This window comes from Benincasa hispida, chromosome 12, assembly GCF_027475165.1.
Source record: "Benincasa hispida cultivar pf3 chromosome 12, pf3_genome.v1.1, whole genome shotgun sequence".
Taxonomy (NCBI): Eukaryota; Viridiplantae; Streptophyta; class Magnoliopsida; order Cucurbitales; family Cucurbitaceae; genus Benincasa; species Benincasa hispida.
In genome coordinates this window covers 35,223,840-35,243,454 of record NC_143489.1, presented here as the reverse complement: position 1 = coordinate 35,243,454, position 19,615 = coordinate 35,223,840, and the positions used below count along the sequence as shown (strand labels likewise).

Genomic DNA, 19,615 nt, shown 5'->3' with positions numbered 1-19,615 from the left:
CATATGCTTATTATGCATTCCATCATCAAGCATGACCTTTCTTAGCCTAGCCGAGTTTTGTCCTACTTTTACACTTAGCTACGCAAGAGCCTATTTCTTCTTGCTTCCTTCTTCTATTCTTCCTAAGGCATGACTTCATTTAGCTCATTAGAAAATATCACATTACTTACTCTTACTTAAAGTAATTAGGGTTTGGGTTTTACAGCACACCTCTCGGTGGTTTGCTACATGCTTCATATTCCTATGCCTCATGATTAAGTATGCGATACTCTAGAAATCTCATTTAATGATGCAATGAAAGTTAAAGATGCTAAGTAAATGAAGATGGAGATGGAAATGAAGGAAATATAGAAATGCTTGATCACAAAATTGTATTAATTTCTTAAGCCAAAATGTAATACAATACAAGAAAAGAAGAGAAATGGAAGGACCAGCTGGAAGCAATTCTAAATAAAATATTCATATATTTTACTTAACAACCCTCATAATTCTAAATAAAAGGCTTAAGATGACGTGCGTTTCTGCACGTTATCACTCACCATTACCTAAATAGATTGAACAGAAACAGAATCGACTAGAGTCTCAAATGCCCTTGCCACACCTTAGTGGAAAGCAGCCATGGATGAAGAATATTAAGCTCTTCTTCACAATCGCACATGGCATCTGGTTCCTCTATCTCCATCATACAATGTACTTGGAAATAAATGATTTTTTCGATTGAAAAGGAATCCCAATGGTACAATACAAAGGCACAAAGCAAGGTTAATAGCCAAAGGATTTCGCCAATACCCAGACATTGACTTTTTTGAGACATTCAACCCGGTTGTTAAAGCCTCGATAATTTGTGTTGTTCTCAGTATAGCAGTGTCAAGAGGATGGGCCCTTCCTCACATTGACTTCAACAATGCCTTTCTTAATGGCAAGCTACAAGAAGATGTTTACATGCAACAACCACAAGAGTATGTTAATCTTGCCTTTGCAAACGTTGTCTGCAAATTAGATAGAGCTATCTATAGGTTAAAGCAAGCTTTAAGGGCCTGGAACAACATTCTCAACACCACTCTCATTGGGGATTCAAAAATTCAAAAGCTGACACATCACTGTTCATATTTCACTCAAATAAGATCATCATTCTACTTCTGATCTATGTGGACAATGTAATTGTTACAGGAAAAAACTCACACTACATTTCCCAACTAGTTAAGTCCTTAACTGCCAGTTTTCCATGAAGGATCTAAGCCAACTAAGCTACTTTCTAGGAATCCATGTGCACAATCTAGAGTCAGGGTTCATCCTGAATCAAGCCAAGTATGTTGAAGACCTCCTTCACAGACTCAACATGTCCGATCTCAAACCAGCTGCATCACCTTGCTCAGTAGGCAAACATCTCTCGGCTGCTGTTGGTACTCCTTTGTCTGATCCATATATCTATAGAAGCACGATTGGTGTTCTTTAATACCTAACAAACACAAGACCGGATATTGCATATATTGTCAGTCATCTAAGCCAATTTTTGAAAGCTCCAACAGAAGCCCACTGACAGGCAGCAAAACGTGTACTTAGGTATGTTAGTGGTACAAGACACTATGGGTTACAATTCCAACCCAGTTCTTATCTTGACATCTTTGCCTACTCTGATGCTGATTAGGCATCAGACATCGACGACTGAAAATCAGTAGTTGCCTACTGTGTATTTTTGGGCAACAACCTTGTATCTTGGTCTTCAAAAGAATAGACAGCCATAGCTCAATCAAGCATGGAATCGGAGTATCGTGCCATCGCCTATGCCTCGTCTGAAATAATATGGCTCCAATAACTCTTAGCTGAGATTCGAATACAAACGAATCGCAAACTTGTCATCTGGTGTGATAATTTCAGTGCCTAAGCTCTTGCCTCAAACCTCATCTTTCACGCTCGAACCAAACACATCGAAATTGATGTGCACTTTATACGTGACCACATTCTCAAAGGAAAACTGGAAGTGAGATATGTACAGTCATTTGATTAGCTTGCTGATTGCCTAACGAAGCCACTGACGCATTCCCGATTCTTCTGTTTATGTTCCAAACTTGGGATATTTGAACTCCCCACAAGTTTGAGGGGGGATGTTAGAATATGTGCCAACAAGGACAAGCCAAAAGTGACATGTCACTCCAAGACCACCACATCACAAAAAGAAGCCAATGCAGAAGAAGACAAAAAGGGCAGAGTCTATTGCGATTCCCCTCAACAGAAATAATTTTTCATTTATTCTCCTTCACTCTGATTGGGGCATTTGTAATTCATTGTTTTTAAAATATTCTTTTATTATTTCTGGAACCCTAATTTTGGGACTACTCTATATAAAGGTAGGCTATTGCCTCTTGTGTAATGTAAGAAAGGAAATACGAATTACTTGAGAATTCTTCCTCTGTTTAATTTCCAAACTCTATTCTAAGGCAAAAAAATCGTTAGAACATCCAAGTATGAATAATAATTATTAAAATCGATGGATGCTTCAAATTTGTAGAAGTTAATTGAAATTAATAACGTAAAATAGAGTATTCAAGAGCACTGATTCGATTAATATTGTAGCAGTTTGAAATGGAAAAAAATAAAATTATTCAAATTTGGTAGAAATTATGAAAAAAGAAAGGTGTGTGAATGGGAGGACGAGGACGAAAGTCGACATGCAGTTGCAAGAGAGCATTTCTTTGGCTCATTTAGTGATCAAAATCCTTTTGACATGCAATTCAACATCCATTAGTTACTTATCCGTAAATTAAACAAGTTATAGTGTTTATAGGCATGTCTCAAAATTCTTACATGTCCTCAAATTTATTTTCAGGCGACGGTGAGAAAGAGTGAGAAAAGAAAAATCGATAACGTGAATGAGTGAATTGTAGAGAGATCAGAGACTGGAGAGAGTGAGGTCTGTTTTTGAACAAATACAAAGTGGGAGAGAGGTATATAATGGAAGAGATAGAGAGAGGAAGATCTAAAATGACCGTGATGGAAGAGAGAAGAGAAGGAAGAAAAAGGAAATGAGAAATGGAAAAAATGGCATATATCATATATACAAATATTTTAAAATGAATTAATAATTTAAACCTCAGGGTCAAAAGTGTATTTTACCCTCAAATAAATCACCAGAATCGAATCAAAATGTTTCAGGATTGTATTGGGTTAGGTTTATTATTTAATAAGGTTATTTGGAATAAAAAATTTAAGGTCCCATTTGATAATTATTTTATTTTTAGTTTTTGAAAATTAAGCATATTTTTCTCTATTTTTTATAATGATTTACATATTTCTTAAATAGAATGGTTGAATTCTTAGCCAAATTCTAAAAACAAAAATAAATTTTTAAATGATACTTTTTTAATTTTTAAAATGTGGTTTAGTTTTTTAAATTATTGATAAAAAATAGATTACTTTTTTTAAAAATTGGAGGTAGAGTAGTGCTTAAAAACTTGATTTAAAAAAAAAAAGAACAAAAAAACCAAATGATTTAATTTTACGAAGTGCGCAACCCAACTCATCTAATAATTTAACCCAAGAAAATCTTAAATAAATAAAAGGAGGAACCTAAGACCCATCCTTTTCATCTTCATCTTACTCTTCACGCCGGCCGTCTCTCTAAGGTTCAGACCGCCGCCCGCACCGTCTCTTTGCGCTCGTGCCGCCGCTATTCCTAGCAGATTGCACCGACTTTCCACTCTATTGTTACCGGTATTCTTACAAACTCCATCTATGTATTTCTTATCAACAGCTCAAATTAAGATTGTCCAATGAAAGAAAACAGGAGTTGTTATGATTTCAGAACAACTTCAGCATGTTTGTAGTTGTAGATTTTTTCCGTTTGATTGGAACACAAAGTTCATAGTTTGTAGATAATAGCTGGGTTTGATGATTTTTATATTAAGATTGTGGTAGAGAGTAAGACAAGGTGCATTTTCTGCAAATAGAAGTTCTCCCTTAAATCAATCAATCAATGTAACATCCCAAATTTTTTAATTATCTGGGTTGAGTTTTAGTTTCTCCGATCTTTAAAATTTAAAATCAAATTGTTACAAATTTTACTCGTTAACTTATAAATTAATTGGAAAGATAATTGAATTATTTGTATAAAAAATTTTGAGTTTTTGTAAAATTTGTAAAGAAAAACAGGAAATTGTGGTTTTAAAATTTTACTTTATTTAATTTTAAATTTTGGATATAAAATTTAAGTAAAGAATTAACATAAGATAATTGGTTTATTTGACCATTATTAATCAAGTATCTAAAAAGATTGTAAATTTGGAAAGTTGAAATTTAATTTTGGGATTTAAGATTTTTGAAAAAAATGATTTAAAATTGGTAAATTTATTTTGATGTTTATTTAATTAATTAAAGAAGAGTTGAAAGATTTGAGTTTGATATGATATATTTATTAAGGTAAGGAAAATCGAAAAGAGAAATTCTTATAAATAAAAAAATCTAAAAAATATTTAGATTTTATAACAAAAAAAAGTTATCAAAATGTTTTGTACTTTTTAAATTTTTTTTCTATAAAATGTATTTATATTTAAAAAGGTCTCGGCTTTTGGAATTTAAAAAAAGAAAAAAAAAAGGAAAGAATACATTATATATATTATTTATATTTTTCTTTGTGGGGTGGAGAATTAAAAAGAAAGAAAAAAAAGAAAAGAAAATTCCCCATCTTCTTTCTGTCACGTGCGACACCCCTCCCCCAAATCTTCATCTTCTTCTTCCAAACCCCAGCCGCCGCACGCGTCCAGCAAGGCAGCCGCCTCTCCTCTATTAGATTGAGCCCACCGCTATTCGCCGCCGTCTGGACCCGCCCGGAGCTGAAGCCGAACGTCAGTTCTGAGTCAGCGGCGCCTCAACACCTGCGCGCCGCTCGCCGTCTGCGTTCCGAAGCCGCCGTTCAGCCCCGCGCCGTCGTCGAGCTGCTCCGCCGCCAACCTAGCCGGATCTGCATCCGTCCGCCGACTCCCAAGCGCCTCCAGTCCGTCCGCTTCGTTCGTGGTCGCCGCCGCCGGGTTCGTGAAGGCGCCTTCGGCTCCAGATCTGGACGCGCGGCAGCTGCTTCGTTCGAGTCGCCACCATCTGCCAGATCTGAGGCCGCCGCTCGAACACCTGTCGTCGCTTGCTGCCGTGAACTGCGGTTTTACACTAGAATTTTTTATTTAGGGGTAAGGGTGTTTTTTTTTTTTTTTTTTGGACGATGTGTTTTAGATATCTTGGTTGCCCATTAAATTTTGGTATCATTTGGTTGACGTTCAGTGCAATCAGAGTTTGGATTGAAGATTGGGTCATTTTGAGTTGCTGTCAAGCAAGAATTGTGAGCAATTGGTGAATTTAATTTGAGTTCTCGTTAATTTGTAATACCCATTTAGTTTGGCGTGAATTTAATTATTGGTTGGGTATTAGACTTGGGTTGAGACCCTTCAATTTGGCTTGTTTCTACTTTGAATTTCGTATTCGAAGCTCGAGGGTAGTTTCAGCTTAAGCAAATACTGTGGCTAAGTGTTTTGGATGTAATGGATGTGAATTTGTGACTTGGGTTATATTCTTAGGTTTGGAATTAAATTTTGGTTTTTACTATAGGGTTCAATTCAAGATTCGTTTTAGGCAAGGAGGAGGATAAATTTTGTTTGATTGAGCTTAAATTCTGAGGTAAGTAATCTTACTACTGGAACTGTCTATGTGTCAGGTGATGATTTTAAGTTTTTGTTTGAGGATTCTGAGGTTGTTTGTATCAAATTGCATGATGAGATATATGGAAGATGTTATGAGTGTTAGCATGAACTGCATTACTTGTTGTCTATATGAATTCCTGAATGAACTACGAGCATGATGAGATATATTTGCATGTTGTGAGACTATGTTTATGATACATGTGATATTTATGATAGTGATAGTTACCCTTACCAGTAGTTAGTTACCCACTAGAGTTGGTGAACTCCTTTGGGATTCACTAGAGGTTCGTGTTTCCTTCGGGATTCAATATAGGTTTGTGTTTCTTTTGGGATTCACCAGAGTGTTTCCTATGGGATTCACCAAAGGTGGTGAGCTCCTTCAGGACTTCACTAGAAGTTTGTGTTTCCTTCGAAACTCACCAGAGACTGTGTGTACATTTAAACTACGATAGGGTGGGTTCAACTATACATTTATTTGCTGTTCCATGAAAACTAGAGGATTATGTAGGATGACATCTAGAGGACATAGATGCTTAGCATGACCCCGATAGTGGGGTTACTTACTGAGTATTTTATACTCATCTTGTCTTATGTTATGTTTTTTCGGTAAGAGTAAGGACATATTAACGAGTAATAAAAAGAATCCGCGACTGTGCCATTGGGATCAAAGAAATGCTTCCGCTTATGTTTTCATGTTTTAGTGTTTTAAATTCCAGTCATGATTTGAGAATTTAGAGTTCCATGGTTGAAATCTTTATTTATCATACTTCATGAAATTTATTTTGAAAGATTTCTAGTTATTTGGATGTTACAAAAGTATTTATGTAAATAAATTCGTTTGGTTTAGTTAAAATTTGTGAGAGAGTTGTTTTGAGGTTTATGCATGTATGAAGTAACGGTCTAGTATCAGTCCTAGAAAGTCGAGTCGTTACAGTAGTTTGAGTTTATTGGAAATAAGAGTGTTGAAATATGTTAAATTAGCCCTAAGGGCATTGTTGTCTTTTTACTATATTTGCTAAATTAGGGTTTCACATTATTCTATTTATATCTAGGGTTGGGTCTATTGTAAATAAGATATAAAAAAATAATAAGTTCTTTTCTACCGTGGTTTTTCTTCCCTGAATTAGGGTTTTCCACGTAAACTCCTTGTGTTATCTTCTTTCTCTATTTCAATATGGTATCAGAGCAAGGTGATGAAACCCTAGCCCCGGTAGAAGAAACTCAGTCATCAAACTTGATAGGTGAAGGTACGCTGAATAATGAGGCTGTGATTCAAGCAACGGTTGACCGCTATCTCCGAACCATCATCCCAGGTGGTGGAATAGCTCCAGCGTCCCAACTGAACACCATTGATCGGATTCTTCCAGCCGAACAGCAGGTGGTGGTGGAAGGTCACGCCTTCCAGCCGACGCACGCGATCGGGTCACAACCAATCGGACCCTCAGCTTCGCACACAGCCGCCTCCGCCTCACACGTTCTCCAGCCCGCGCACGCGATCGGTCTACAGCCGGTAGGTATCTCGGCATCGCACAGAATTACATCTTCATTAGACGATCATGGGCTCGTTCCAGCTGCCGGGTCGGGTCAGATCGGCGCGATTTCTTCCGCTTCACAACAGATCGCAGAGCCGTTCGTTCGATACCCACCATCACAGCAGTCTGGGAGCAGCGCTGGTCACGGGTTGCCGAACTTTGCCGCTGGTGGACTTCCGGTAGTAGCTTCTTCACAGTATCATGGTGGACCGCCTCTTCCTCATGTATATCCGGTTCAGCCCCAGTTTCGAATTGGTGAGTCCATTGAAGAAAATCCCATGGTATTTAGACAGAAAAATTCCAGATCTGAATCTCATGGGGAACTCCAACAACAATTAGCTAGTCTTCAGCAACAGATGGTCGCCCTGGGAGCCCGATTGAATGGCCATGATTCTTCCCCGATGTATTCAGAAAATCCGGTATCAATGTTTCCTACTCCAACTTCTAATCTTTTATCTGGAACAATTGGAAATTCTGCAGGAATGATCACAGGAGAGAAGTTGAATGGGCAAAATTACTTCTCTTGGTCCCAAACCATTAAAATGGTGCTTGAGGGGCGCCATAAGTTTGGATATTTAACTGGAGAGATACCACGACCGAATCTTGGGGATCCTCAAGAGCGTGTCTGGAAGGCAGAGGATTCTTTGCTCCGCTCAATGTTAATTAGTAGTATGGAACCACAAATCGGGAAACCCTTACTCTATTCAGCCATTGCCTGAGATATTTGGGATGCAGTCTGAAGGTTATATTCGAGGCGTCAGAATGCATCCCGCCTGTATACTCTACGTAAACAGGTTCACAAATGCAAACAAGGGAGCATGGATGTAACGTCATACTTCAGCAAGATGTCATTGTTATGGCAAGAAATGGATCTATGTCGGGAGATCATCTGGACCTGCCCACAAGATGGAATTCAATACTCCAAGATAGAAGAGGTTGAGCGTGTGTATGATTTTCTTGCTGGGCTACACCCCAAATTTGATACAGTTCGCAGTAGAATATTGGGGCAGAAACCAATTCCGTCTCTCATGGAGGTATGTTCAGAAGTTAGATTGGAAGAAGATAGATCGAGTGCAATGAATGGGCCAAGTGTTACCACTATAGAGTCAGCTGCCTTCGGGGTGAAGTCCGCTGGAGCTGATGGTGACAAGCCGAATAGTAAAACACCCCCAGTTTGTGAGCATTGTAAAAAATAGTGGCATACGAAGGATCAGTGCTGGAAATTGCATGGTCGTCCTCCAAATGGTAAACGTCGCCCTCCGAATGACAAGTCGAGATCTGGGCGTGCTCTAGTGGGTGAATCAGTTGAGGGGACTGCACAACCTCAGACACAGCTTCCAGTAACTAATCCTGGGGATTCAGGTACCGTAGGAATCGGAACAGTTGCTCAATCAGGTAACCCTCAATCCTTGAGTTTCCTTGCTGAGGGGAATGAGTTATGGATTCTAGATTCAGGAGCAACCGATCACTTGACTGGCTCATCCGACCGATTTCTCTCATACTATCCAAGTGCTGGAAATGAGAGGATTCGAATTGCGGATGGGTCCTTCGCTCCTGTTGCTGGAAAAGGTAGACTGTCACCATTTCATGGATTAACTCTGCAAAATGTCTTACATGTGCCCAAAATTTCTTACAATTTATTATCAATAAGCAAAATAACAAAAGATTTGAACTGTAGAGTTGTCTTCTCACCAGATACTGCTTTGTTTTAGGACTTGAGCTCGGGGAGGACGATTGGCACTGCCCGATATGACAGAGGCCTATATTTCCTTTCTACAGATGTTTCCTCCAGAAGCTTGTTTAAGACTAGTCTTTTATCTTCGTTTGCTATATCTGAAACAAATTATTTATTGTGGCATTTTCGTCTTGGACATCCTAGTTTTCAATATATGCGGTATTTGTTTCCTCATTTATTCCATAATGTGAATGTTTCTTCATTATCTTGTGATGTTTGTATACGTGTTAAACAACCTCGCGTGTCATTTGTTTCTCAGCCCTATAAGCCTACCCAGCCTTTCCACCTGGTTCACAGTGATGTTTGGGGTCCTCGAGCATCACTACCCTGTCTGGTAAACGGTGGTTTGTAACTTTCATTGATGACCATACCCGACTTACATGGGTATATCTCCTTGCTGATAAGTCCGAGGTTTTATCTACCTTCAAACAGTTCTATACCACTGTATTAACACAGTTTAACACAAAGATTGCCATTCTCCGAAGTGACAATGGTCGTGAGTTTGTCAACCACACCTTCCAGGAATTCCTAGTGTCAAAAGGGATCATCCATCAAAACTCGTGTGCCTATACTCCACAACAAAATGGGGTAGCTGGACGAAAAAATCGCCATCTTATTGAAGTTGCTCGTTCCTTGATAATTCCAGCGTCTCTTCCTTCGTACCTGTGGGGAGATGCGATTCTTACCGCAGCTCATCTAATTAATAGAATGCCTTTCCGAGTTCTAAAGTTTCAAACCCCTCTTGAGTGCTTCAAAGAGTCATATCAGTCTACCCGTCTTATTCCTGAGGTTCCTCTTCATGTGTTTGGGTGTACAGCCTTTGTTCATACTCATGGTCCACACCGGACTAAGTTTGCTCCACGAGCTAAAACATGTGTGTTTGTCGGGTATCCCCTTCATCAGCGAGGTTATAAATGCTTTCATCCATCTTCCAGAAAATATTTTGTCACTATGGATGTCACGTTCCTTGAAGACAATCCGTTCTTTCCCGTTAGTCATCTTCAGAGGGAGACCATGAATGAAGAGACTAACAATTCCACGTACTCCATACCCATTAGCCTCAACCTTGAGCCTAATCCCAATATTCAGCTTAGTCCCAATATTCCTGGACCTAGTCTACCTAGTCTTGAACCTAATTCTGCTCCTGTTGTTCCCGTGTCGGTTCTTCCTACTAAACAAGTGCCCTGGATAACGTATTATAGGAGGAATCTCAGAAAGGAAATTCAGGAAACCTCTGGTGTTCCATCGGAAAGTGTCCAAGCGTCAGAACCAGCACAAGTTCAAGATCCCGTTGTTTCAAAGGAGAGTCTTGAAGAAAAGTCTGGGAACATAGAAAATGACGAAATGAGCTCAGAGAAGGTTGAAATGTCAGGAAGGGATGAGATGCTTAAAAATCCTCAAGAGGATGCAGAATTGTCTCAAAAGTCCGATACTGAAGAGAGACAGACGAAAACTGACAACTATGATACCACTCTGGATATGCCAATTGCTCTGAGAAAGGGAACCAGGTCATGTACAAAATACCCTTTGCATAGCTTTCTGACCTATAGTAACTTATCTCCTGTTTTTAAGGCTTTTACTACTCAGCTAGATGCTCTAACAATACCTACCAGTGTACATGCGGCCATGGAAGTTCCCGAATGGAAAGCAGCAGTAATGGAGGAAATGAGAGCTCTTGAGGCAAATAAGACTTGGGAGTTAGTAGCTCTCCCTAGAGGTCACAAAACAGTTGGTTGCAAATGGGTGTTCACAGTGAAGTATAAGTCTGACGGAACACTTGAGAGGTATAAAGCTCGGTTAGTTGCTAAAGGATTCACTCAGACGTATGGGATTGATTATTCAGAAACCTTTTCCCCAGTGGCTAAGTTAAACACGATTCGTGTTCTTCTGTCTGTCGCCGTGAATAAAGATTGGCCCCTACATCAACTAGATGTAAAGAACGCATTCCTAAATGGTGAGTTGGAAGAGGAAGTTTATATGAGTTCACCTCCAGGTTTTGAAGCTAAGTTTGGGAATCATGTTTGCAAACTCAGGAAGTCTTTATATGGGTTGAAGCAGTATTCTAGGGCGTGGTTTGACAGGTTCACCGTGTTTGTTAAGTCCCAAGGGTTTGTTCAGGGACATTCTGATCATACCTTGTTTACCAAAAAATCACCCTTAGGAAAGATTGCTGTGTTGGTAGTGTATGTTGATGACATCATCCTATCAGGGGATGATACGGCATAAATTGCTAAGCTAAAACAAAGGATGGCAAGTGAATTTGAAATTAAGGATCTTGGTAGTTTAAGGTATTTTCTAGGGATGGAAGTGGCAAGATCAAAAGCAGGAATATCTGTTTCTCAGCGGAAGTACACTATGGACTTGTTAAAAGAAACAGGAATGACCGGATGCAAACCTATTGACACTCCTATTGAGGTCAATAGCAAACTGAAAAATGTTTTGGAAGGAGTTCCTATGAATAAGGAGAGGTATCAACGCCTAGTAGGAAAACTGATTTACTTGTCTCATACTAGACCTGACATCTCCTATGCTGTGAGTGTAGTAAGTCAGTTCATGCAGAGTCCATATGAGGAGCACATGGAAGCTGTGACTCGAATTTTGAGATATTTAAAGTCCACCCCTGGGAAGGGCTTGGTATTCAGGATTGGGCCGAATCTGTGACTCGAACATGACACACGAAGCATCGAGGCATATACTGACTCAGATTGGGCCGGATCTGTGACTGATAGAAGGTCAACCTCAGGGTACTGTACCTTTGTATGGGGAAATTTGGTAACTTGGCGGAGTAAAAAACAGGGTGTAGTGGCCAGAAGTAGTGCTGAGGCAGAGTATAGAGCTATGAATCTGGGAGTGTGTGAAGAAATCTGGTTGCAGAAGGTGTTATCTGATCTTCACGAGAGTAGTCCTGGGCCTATGAAGTTGTATTGTGATAATAAGGCTGCCATCAGTATTGCAAATAATCCCGTACAACATGATAGAACCAAACATGTTGAAATTTATAGGCACTTTATTAAAGAAAAGTTAGACCGCGGAGCTATTTGTATTCCCTATGTACCTTCAGTCCAATAGATTGCCGATGTTTTTACGAAAGGGTTATCGAGACAGACGTTTGAAGCTTGTATTAGCAAGTTGGGCTTTGCCGATATCTATGCCCCAACTTGAGGGGGAGTGTTGAAATATGTTAAATTAGCCCTAAGGGCATTGTTGTCTTTTTACTATATTTGCTAAATTAGGGTTTCACATTATTCTATTTATATCTAGGGTTGGGTCTATTGTAAATAAGATATAAAAAAATAATAAGTTCTTTTCTACCGTGGTTTTTCTTCCCTGAATTAGGGTTTTCCACGTAAACTCCTTGTGTTATCTTCTTTCTCTATTTCAATAAAGAGCAATCTATAGTATGTTATAATAGAGTGAACTGAGTACAGAGGAGAAGAATAAGGGAAATGTTCTTCTCAATCTCATATTCTCACCTCAATGAAAAGAGAATGGGGCTGCAAAATAATCAGATTTTTTTGGATAAGAAACGATTTCATTGAGGAATGAAATAATCAAAGATTAACACCATGACCTAATTAACACATATAGGTGATTTAAAAAGTTCTAGCTAATTTTAGATAAGATAAGTCACTAATTATCATTCCAAAAGTTATGTTTTGATCCCCTACCTCACAGTTGTTGAACTCCAAAAAGATTTTTTTTTTGAATGGTATCAAATGTTTAGGGTAAAATAGGGAGAGAGATTCTCCCCACCTAGATAGACATAAATATCAAAGAGATTCACGGCTGGTTCTACAGTAGTACCATATCTCTCTCTCTTCCAATTGAAACTCTTTGTTTCTCCCTTACGTGAGTTCCTTTCCCTTTTCATTGTCTTACTTTTTTGTTCTCTCCTCACTACTTTGATTACTTATATCCACAAAATATTCAATTGCTTCACTCCTTTGGTATTATATATGCCATAATGATGGTTAGAAGTTTGTTTTTGGTCTTTTTGGATGGTTTTAATTTGAGATTTGTTTGTTAGTTGATAGCGTGATACGATTGTGAGTTTTGCAGTTGTGATTTTCAGCTGTGCTCAAAGTGCCTGTTAAAAAATTTTGGAAAATAAGAAGGAAAGAAAGCACGTTGTCAATTTTAATTACAAGGACTGGCCTCTTGTATACTTTTATTATTATTATTATTATTATTATTATTATTATTATATTTATTAATAAATTTGTTCCCATTTTAAAGGAAGGCTAAAATGAACTTACTTCTTGGGATTTCGTTAATTTCCTGCCAACTTCAGCCATTTACTATTTCATGGATGCTGGGGGTTTTCTTTGGGTTAGGAAAATGTAAATATTGCCTATTAGCGGTAAGTTTCATGATTCTGGGAGTTGAATAATTTGAATTAGTCTTAACTTAAACCGATGAAATCGTGGTCAGTGCACGTCACTGACCCGAGACAACTATTTTTAGAATTTTTGTTGCACATACGGATTGGTACTTTTTACTTTTTTGGGATTACTTCTTCAAAGTAATAAAGGTGGTACAGGTATACAACAACTGTTTTATATGGTTTACAGCTCCATATTCATGTAAATGCCTTGTGCAGGCAGTGAAACATTAGGTTAGATGGAGAACAATAATGTTATGGCATCTGTGCACGCTACAGTTTTTAAGGAATCAGAGAATCTTGAGGGGAAAAACATCAAAATTGAAGGATATGACTTCAATCAAGGACTAAATTACTCCAACCTTATAAAGTCCATGATCTCCACTGGATTCCAAGCCTCCAATTTGGGAGATGCTGTAGAAGTCATCAATCAAATGGTGAGCTTTTATCTGAGCAGATGTTTTGTTATTTTGCTTCACGGGATGTTTATAACATATATATCTCGTCCCAGTTACCTTTTTTAACATTAATGATTTACTTTTGCGAAATACTACTGAATTGGATTGAAGTTAGATTGGAGGCTTGCTGATGAGAATGTAACAGAAGATTGCTCCGAGGAGGAAAAGGATCCAATCTTTAGGGAGTCGACGAGATGCAAAGTGTTTCTTGGTTTCACTTCCAATCTAATTTCTTCTGGTGTTAGAGACACAATTCGTTATCTTGTTGAACACCATATGGTGAGTTAAGTCTGTTTAAAAGATGCTTTCAGTCTAGTATAACTGGATTAGTTAAACTACTATTGTTCTGCTAACAGCTTGTTTGGTAATTGATTTCAGTATATATATATATTCTACATTTTTTTTGAAAAAAAGAAATTCAGGGAACACGTGTTTAGATATTCATTTTTTAAAGATTATCTTCTCCTGTTTTCCTTTAGTGTGTTTTCATTGATGACTTGATTTTAACAAATGAAATAACCTTCCTGTAACAATCACAGGCTTGTGGATAATAATTTTAAATTAATATGCAAAATACCACTATCTTTATAATTCATATGTGCAATCTTGGACACTCATGGATTTAAAAAAAAAGAGAAACAATTCATGAAAAAATTCTAATAAGCAAAAGCAGAAAATTGCTCTGAAAATTGTTTGCCAAATAAACCCCAAGTATGATATTCTTTTTGTTGTTCGATATAATTTAGCTGAACCAAGAATTATCGTAATTACAGTAGAAATATATACTCCATTGAGTAATATTTAAGAATGACTAGAGGATTATCTAATCCAATGATTCATGATGAATTACAGTTATAGGAGAATCAAGAATGTGGGAGGATGTTGATTGCTTGACCTAATCAATTAGTTGCATAGAAACTTGAGCTAATTGATTCGTTGCATTTGCACAATTGTCTTTCATGGATTAACCTTGGGTAATATATACCTTTTTTATTCCCTTTTACCTTTGTCACTTATGTAGGTCTTGTAAATTGCACTTAGACTTGAATTTAGGCTTCAATCATGGGGTTACCTTAATCTTACTGTCAGTGCAGGTTGATGTGATTGTCACCACAACTGGTGGTATTGAAGAAGATCTTATAAAATGTCTTGCTCCCACATATAAAGGTGACTTTTCTCTTCCTGGAGCAGTTCTTCGATCAAAAGGGTTGAATCGCATTGGTAATTTATTGGTTCCTAATGATAACTATTGCAAATTTGAGGATTGGGTAATACCAATTTTGGATCAGATGTTGAAGGAACAACGTGAAGAGGTACTTACTTCCAATCATATTAGAGTTACTTACTCAGATTAGAATCATTAGATCGATGTTTTTCCTTGTAAATTTTCTCTAGTTTTCTCATTCATTTTGTTTGGTCTCCATAGAATGTACTATGGACACCATCAAAGGTAACCCGACGCTTGGGAAGAGAAATAAATGACAAGAGTTCGTATCTTTATTGGGCCTATAAGGTAAAAGTTAGTAGAATCCTTATGCCTGTTCTCATGTTCATCAGTATCATTTAACCAACGACCATCAAAATTAGAGTTCATTGTGCCTCCAAGTCCTGGCTATATTTTATTATTATTTAGAATCTTTCGGAGACTAACTGGATTTAGATTATTTTTTGACATTTTATTGGTTCCTGTTAAATCTTTCAATTTTGGTATTACATTTGCCTTTATGAACTCTCATTGAGCAAGTTAGGTTTTTTTTTTTCTTTTTTTTCTTTTTTATTTTAAATATATATATGTGTGTGTATATATATATATATTATCATTGTCATATGCTGGAGATTTCTCATCCTCTTCTTTTTGATTAATAGTTTTTCGTATTAATTATATATTTTTCTCTTACAAGAAAACATAGTCTCGATGTATTGTGGTTTTGGTAAGAGAATGCATCTCAAATCTCATTAACCCTGAAAAAGTAGGATTGCTATAACAATCCTACCTAGTTTACTTATGATGGCAGTGTTTCCTTTATGCGATTTCATTTATTTACCAAGTACATTATCATCTTCAAACAATTTTTCATATGTGAGCTTTCAAATTTGAAATTTTTTATTTTATTAGATTTATGAAGAAACCTATATAGCTTACTTATGATGTCAAGATTTTTATTTGGTTCGGACAGCCACATTTTGGATTACGAAGCTGTAGAAGTCTTGCAAATTAATTTTCTTGTTCTGCCACATTTTGGATAAAGGATTTGTATAGTTTTGCAAGTATATATTGTTGTCCTTTTTCATCTGTAGTTTAAAATAGGTGCATTTGATTTTATGCAGAACAATATTCCAGTCTTCTGTCCAGGATTAACAGATGGGTCATTGGGAGACATGTTGTATTTCCACTCTTATCGTAATCCTGGATTGATTATTGACGTCGTTCAAGGTCACTTTTTTCTATTATTATTATATTTTGTTATTGTGTGGTGATGAGTGGGAAGGGGGGGCAGTATTTGATTATTTGGACGGATATTTGTTTGATGGGACTTTTTTTGTGTGCATTGTATTTCTTTTCTTTTTTTTTTTTTTTTTTTTTTCCTCTCATTGAGAGCTTAGTGTCTTACCCAAAAATTTGGACAGATATTAGGGCCATGAATGGTGAAGCTGTTCGTGCAAGTCCAAGGAAGACTGGAATGATAATTCTTGGTGGAGGACTCCCAAAACATCATATTTGCAATGCCAATATGATGCGTAATGGTGCAGACTATGCTGTCTTTATCAACACTGCTCAAGAGTTTGATGGAAGTGACTCTGGAGCCCGCCCAGATGAGGCCGTCTCTTGGGGCAAAATTCGAGGTTCGGCCAAGACTGTCAAGGTCTGCTTCATTCATCCATGTTAATTTCTATTGTACACTCTTAAAAGTTTCCTGATTCATTTGGATCTCACTATCAAAAAAGCCTCTCGACTTTCATTTCTTATATTTGAACACTTTACCGATCTTCATTGCTCTTTCTATTATATGATCTCCCTTGACTAAATATAACAAAGTTATGATTCCACTTGATTTCCTTTTTTGGCAAACCAGGTACATTGTGACGCTACAATCGCTTTCCCATTGCTCGTCGCAGAAACATTTGCCTCAAGAAGAGAAAAAGAAAAGATCGATGTTGAAGTTTCGGAGAGTTGATTCATATAATGGTATGAATGTTGATTTGTTGATCCTTAAAATTGGCTTATGGTGTGCTGTGAACTCAGGTTTAAAAAACTACATGAACTTATTGAAACTCTGGGTAGATTTTGGTCAAGATCACCTATATGAGGATGCTCTTTCTAGGAAATGGGGAATGTGTTTTGTTTTTTCTGTTTTTTTTTCTTTTCTTTTAAGAATGAAATGGAGAATTGTGTTAACTATGGATTAAGAGAATAAAACTTGATTATATATTAAAATTTCATTCCATTTTATTCTATTCTCTTAACTCGGGAATAAAATCTACCTTCTTATAAAAAAGAAAAGAGAATATATTTTTTTTCTTTTTTTCTTTTTTTCTTTTTCTTGTTGTTGAGAATGAAATGGGGAATTGTTTGACCATGGATTAAGAGAAGAAAACTTGATTCTATATTAAAATTTCATTTCATTTTTATTCTGTTCTCTCAACTTGAGAATAAAATCCACCTTATAAAAAAGAAAAGAGTATAAAGTCCTCGCATTTTAGAATGAGCCTATCTTAATATAGTGCTCAAAAAGCATATTGGCCTATCAAATGAAATCAAAATAAATGAATGTATTATTTATGCTATTAATTAAATAAATAAGGAACTTCATTTTCTTTAGGTGGTTTATATATATAAGAATCTTAGATTCTATTTTGAAACAAGTGAACTAAAGGTTGTAAGATCAAACAATTGTCCATAAAACTGATCAAAGTGGATATAAACGAGCTCAAAGCCTCGAAATTTTGTATATATTTTAAGTTGGTAGTTTAAATATTACAATATTGTTTTGTTCGTTATTTTAGATGGTTTGTTTTATATATTAGTGCATGTTTGGGAGTAATTGATGAAATATTGGTTTTTAAATAATGGATTAAGGTATAATTGATTCTGTGAGATTGTTTTGTTTGGTTTCAAATTCTTAAAAATTATTTTGAATTATTATCTCGGTTCCAAAGTGATTTTAGAGTTTTTAAATTACTAAAAATTTATTTTTTTTATTTGAGAAATTATTTAACTAAATAATTATGATACAAATCTATTATTATAATTATTTTCATTTGTTTTATTCCTAAATTCTTATATGGGTCATTGATATGTTGAGTAACAAGGAAATTCAAAACATATATACCTATTTCAATCTGGTTGTTTGTACAATGTCTATCACTGTTTGGTTGATAATAATAAAAAAAGTCTCTCAAATGGCCAAACAACAATATTTTAACATATTAAAACTATACAACCATTTTTGGTATAACTTCTTGGTCAATCGTGTCATCAAGGATCACCTACTAACTAATTCTTTCAAAATTAATCTAAAATGATGTTAGATTTTCTTAAAATCAATTTTATTTGATGTCAAATAACATTATTTCAATGGGAAGTGATTTTGATTTGATTTTGACCATGTTAAAATCATTCTCAATGTACTTTAATTTTAAATGGTGATGTTTGACAATGGTAGGTAAATGATTTTAGAAGAATACAAAATTACTTAAAGCTCGATCAACCACTCGGGAGGTGATTCTCAAATGATTTTTGATAAATAACTGTAAGAGATTTTGACTTTTAAAATGACAATTATTTCTAATTTAAATAAGAAATTCATTTTCCTATTTCACATTATTTTTCTATCTTTGAATTTTAGCTTTCATAATTTTTTTTTTGTCCAACTCTAAAATTTTTGCCTTTTCCGTCCCTAACAATTTTTCCTCTTTGAAACTTTTTTTAGCTCTCTATTTTTTCTCTTAAATTTTACTTCCCTCCTAATTTTAGTATTTGATGATTCTAAAGTTAATTTTGAAAAAATGTTAAACAAAAACACTTTTAATGAAATAAAAGTCTCTTTAACAAAGTGAGAACCAAATATTAAATAGTTTATAATTAAATCATTCATGCCAAAAGTATTTATTTTAAATCACTCTCAAACATTCCATCAATAATTTAAAATCACTTTTGATTATATGAAAATTACTTTCAAAATTGAAGAATAAAACAAACTCTAATAGTGGTAGTCTCCGTTCTTTCTATTTTTCTGAACAATAGCTATAATTAAAATTTATTTCTATTCAAATTAAGCATGCTTTAGATGCAATTACGGACACCTAAAACATGCATAGCATGGGTGAATAACCATACGAGTATTAGCGATTTGGTTGTTAATTAAATCTACTAATATGTTCATCCTAGATATTCAAACAAGGAAAGGAAATCAAGAAGAAATTGAGAATCCTAGGAACAATTATCATAATCTCATAAAATCCATGGAAAAAGCTCAACAAACCCCAAAACCGATGTTGGGTCTTCAACCGTTCATCAAGGCTTGAATCCTGATGCCAAAATATTCATTAAAAATCAAAATCTAAGGAAATCTCATGGGTTTTGGCAAAAAATGGCCAAAACCGACTTGAGCGCGCTCAAAATTAGCTTAAACTCTCCTCCCCCTAAACCTAAAAAATGAAAGAACTATAAATACTATCGTGGCAGTGCCATGACACTTTAGAGCTCGCGGAACACTTGTCAAAGCGTAGCGTTGGGGTGTTGCGTGTCACGGTCATGCTTGTCCAGAGCGTGTTGCCCATGGCCGCATGTCTGGCTCCATATCTTTTTACTATGCCTTCATTTT

At 36.2% G+C, this 19,615-nt stretch overlaps 1 protein-coding gene across 8 annotated transcripts; it reads left to right on the top strand.

The window, feature by feature from the left end:
• Positions 1–3,519: 3,519 nt before the first annotated feature.
• Positions 3,520–17,226, top strand: LOC120067306 (deoxyhypusine synthase). 8 transcript variants are annotated; one of them, XM_039018849.2, is made up of 10 exons: positions 4,638–5,177; positions 5,269–5,326; positions 5,593–5,661; positions 13,552–13,769; positions 13,902–14,069; positions 14,885–15,103; positions 15,217–15,303; positions 16,119–16,224; positions 16,419–16,654; positions 16,865–17,226. In XM_039018849.2, the coding sequence occupies exons 4-10, from the start codon at positions 13,572–13,574 to the stop codon at positions 16,964–16,966; spliced, it is 1,116 nt and encodes a 371-aa protein (XP_038874777.1). In that variant the 5' UTR covers positions 4,638–5,177; positions 5,269–5,326; positions 5,593–5,661; positions 13,552–13,571; the 3' UTR covers positions 16,967–17,226. The 8 variants fall into 8 exon arrangements, with proteins under 8 accessions (XP_038874779.1, XP_038874781.1, XP_090164256.1 ...); XM_039018851.2 differs by lacking the exons at positions 4,638–5,177; positions 5,269–5,326 and adding an exon at positions 3,520–3,711; XM_039018848.2 differs by lacking the exon at positions 5,269–5,326 and having other exon boundaries at positions 4,632–5,177.
• Positions 17,227–19,615: the final 2,389 nt, after the last annotated feature.

Bases quoted from the DNA above. Each gene is read 5' to 3' on its own strand.
- LOC120067306 (XM_039018851.2), top strand. From the start codon at position 13,572: ATGGAGAACAATAATGTTATGGCATCTGTGCACGCTACAGTTTTTAAG. The intron at 14,070-14,884 runs GTGAGTTAAGTC...CTGTCAGTGCAG, and splicing joins ATCTTGTTGAACACCATATG to GTTGATGTGATTGTCACCAC. The intron at 15,304-16,118 runs GTAAAAGTTAGT...GATTTTATGCAG, and splicing joins ATCTTTATTGGGCCTATAAG to AACAATATTCCAGTCTTCTG.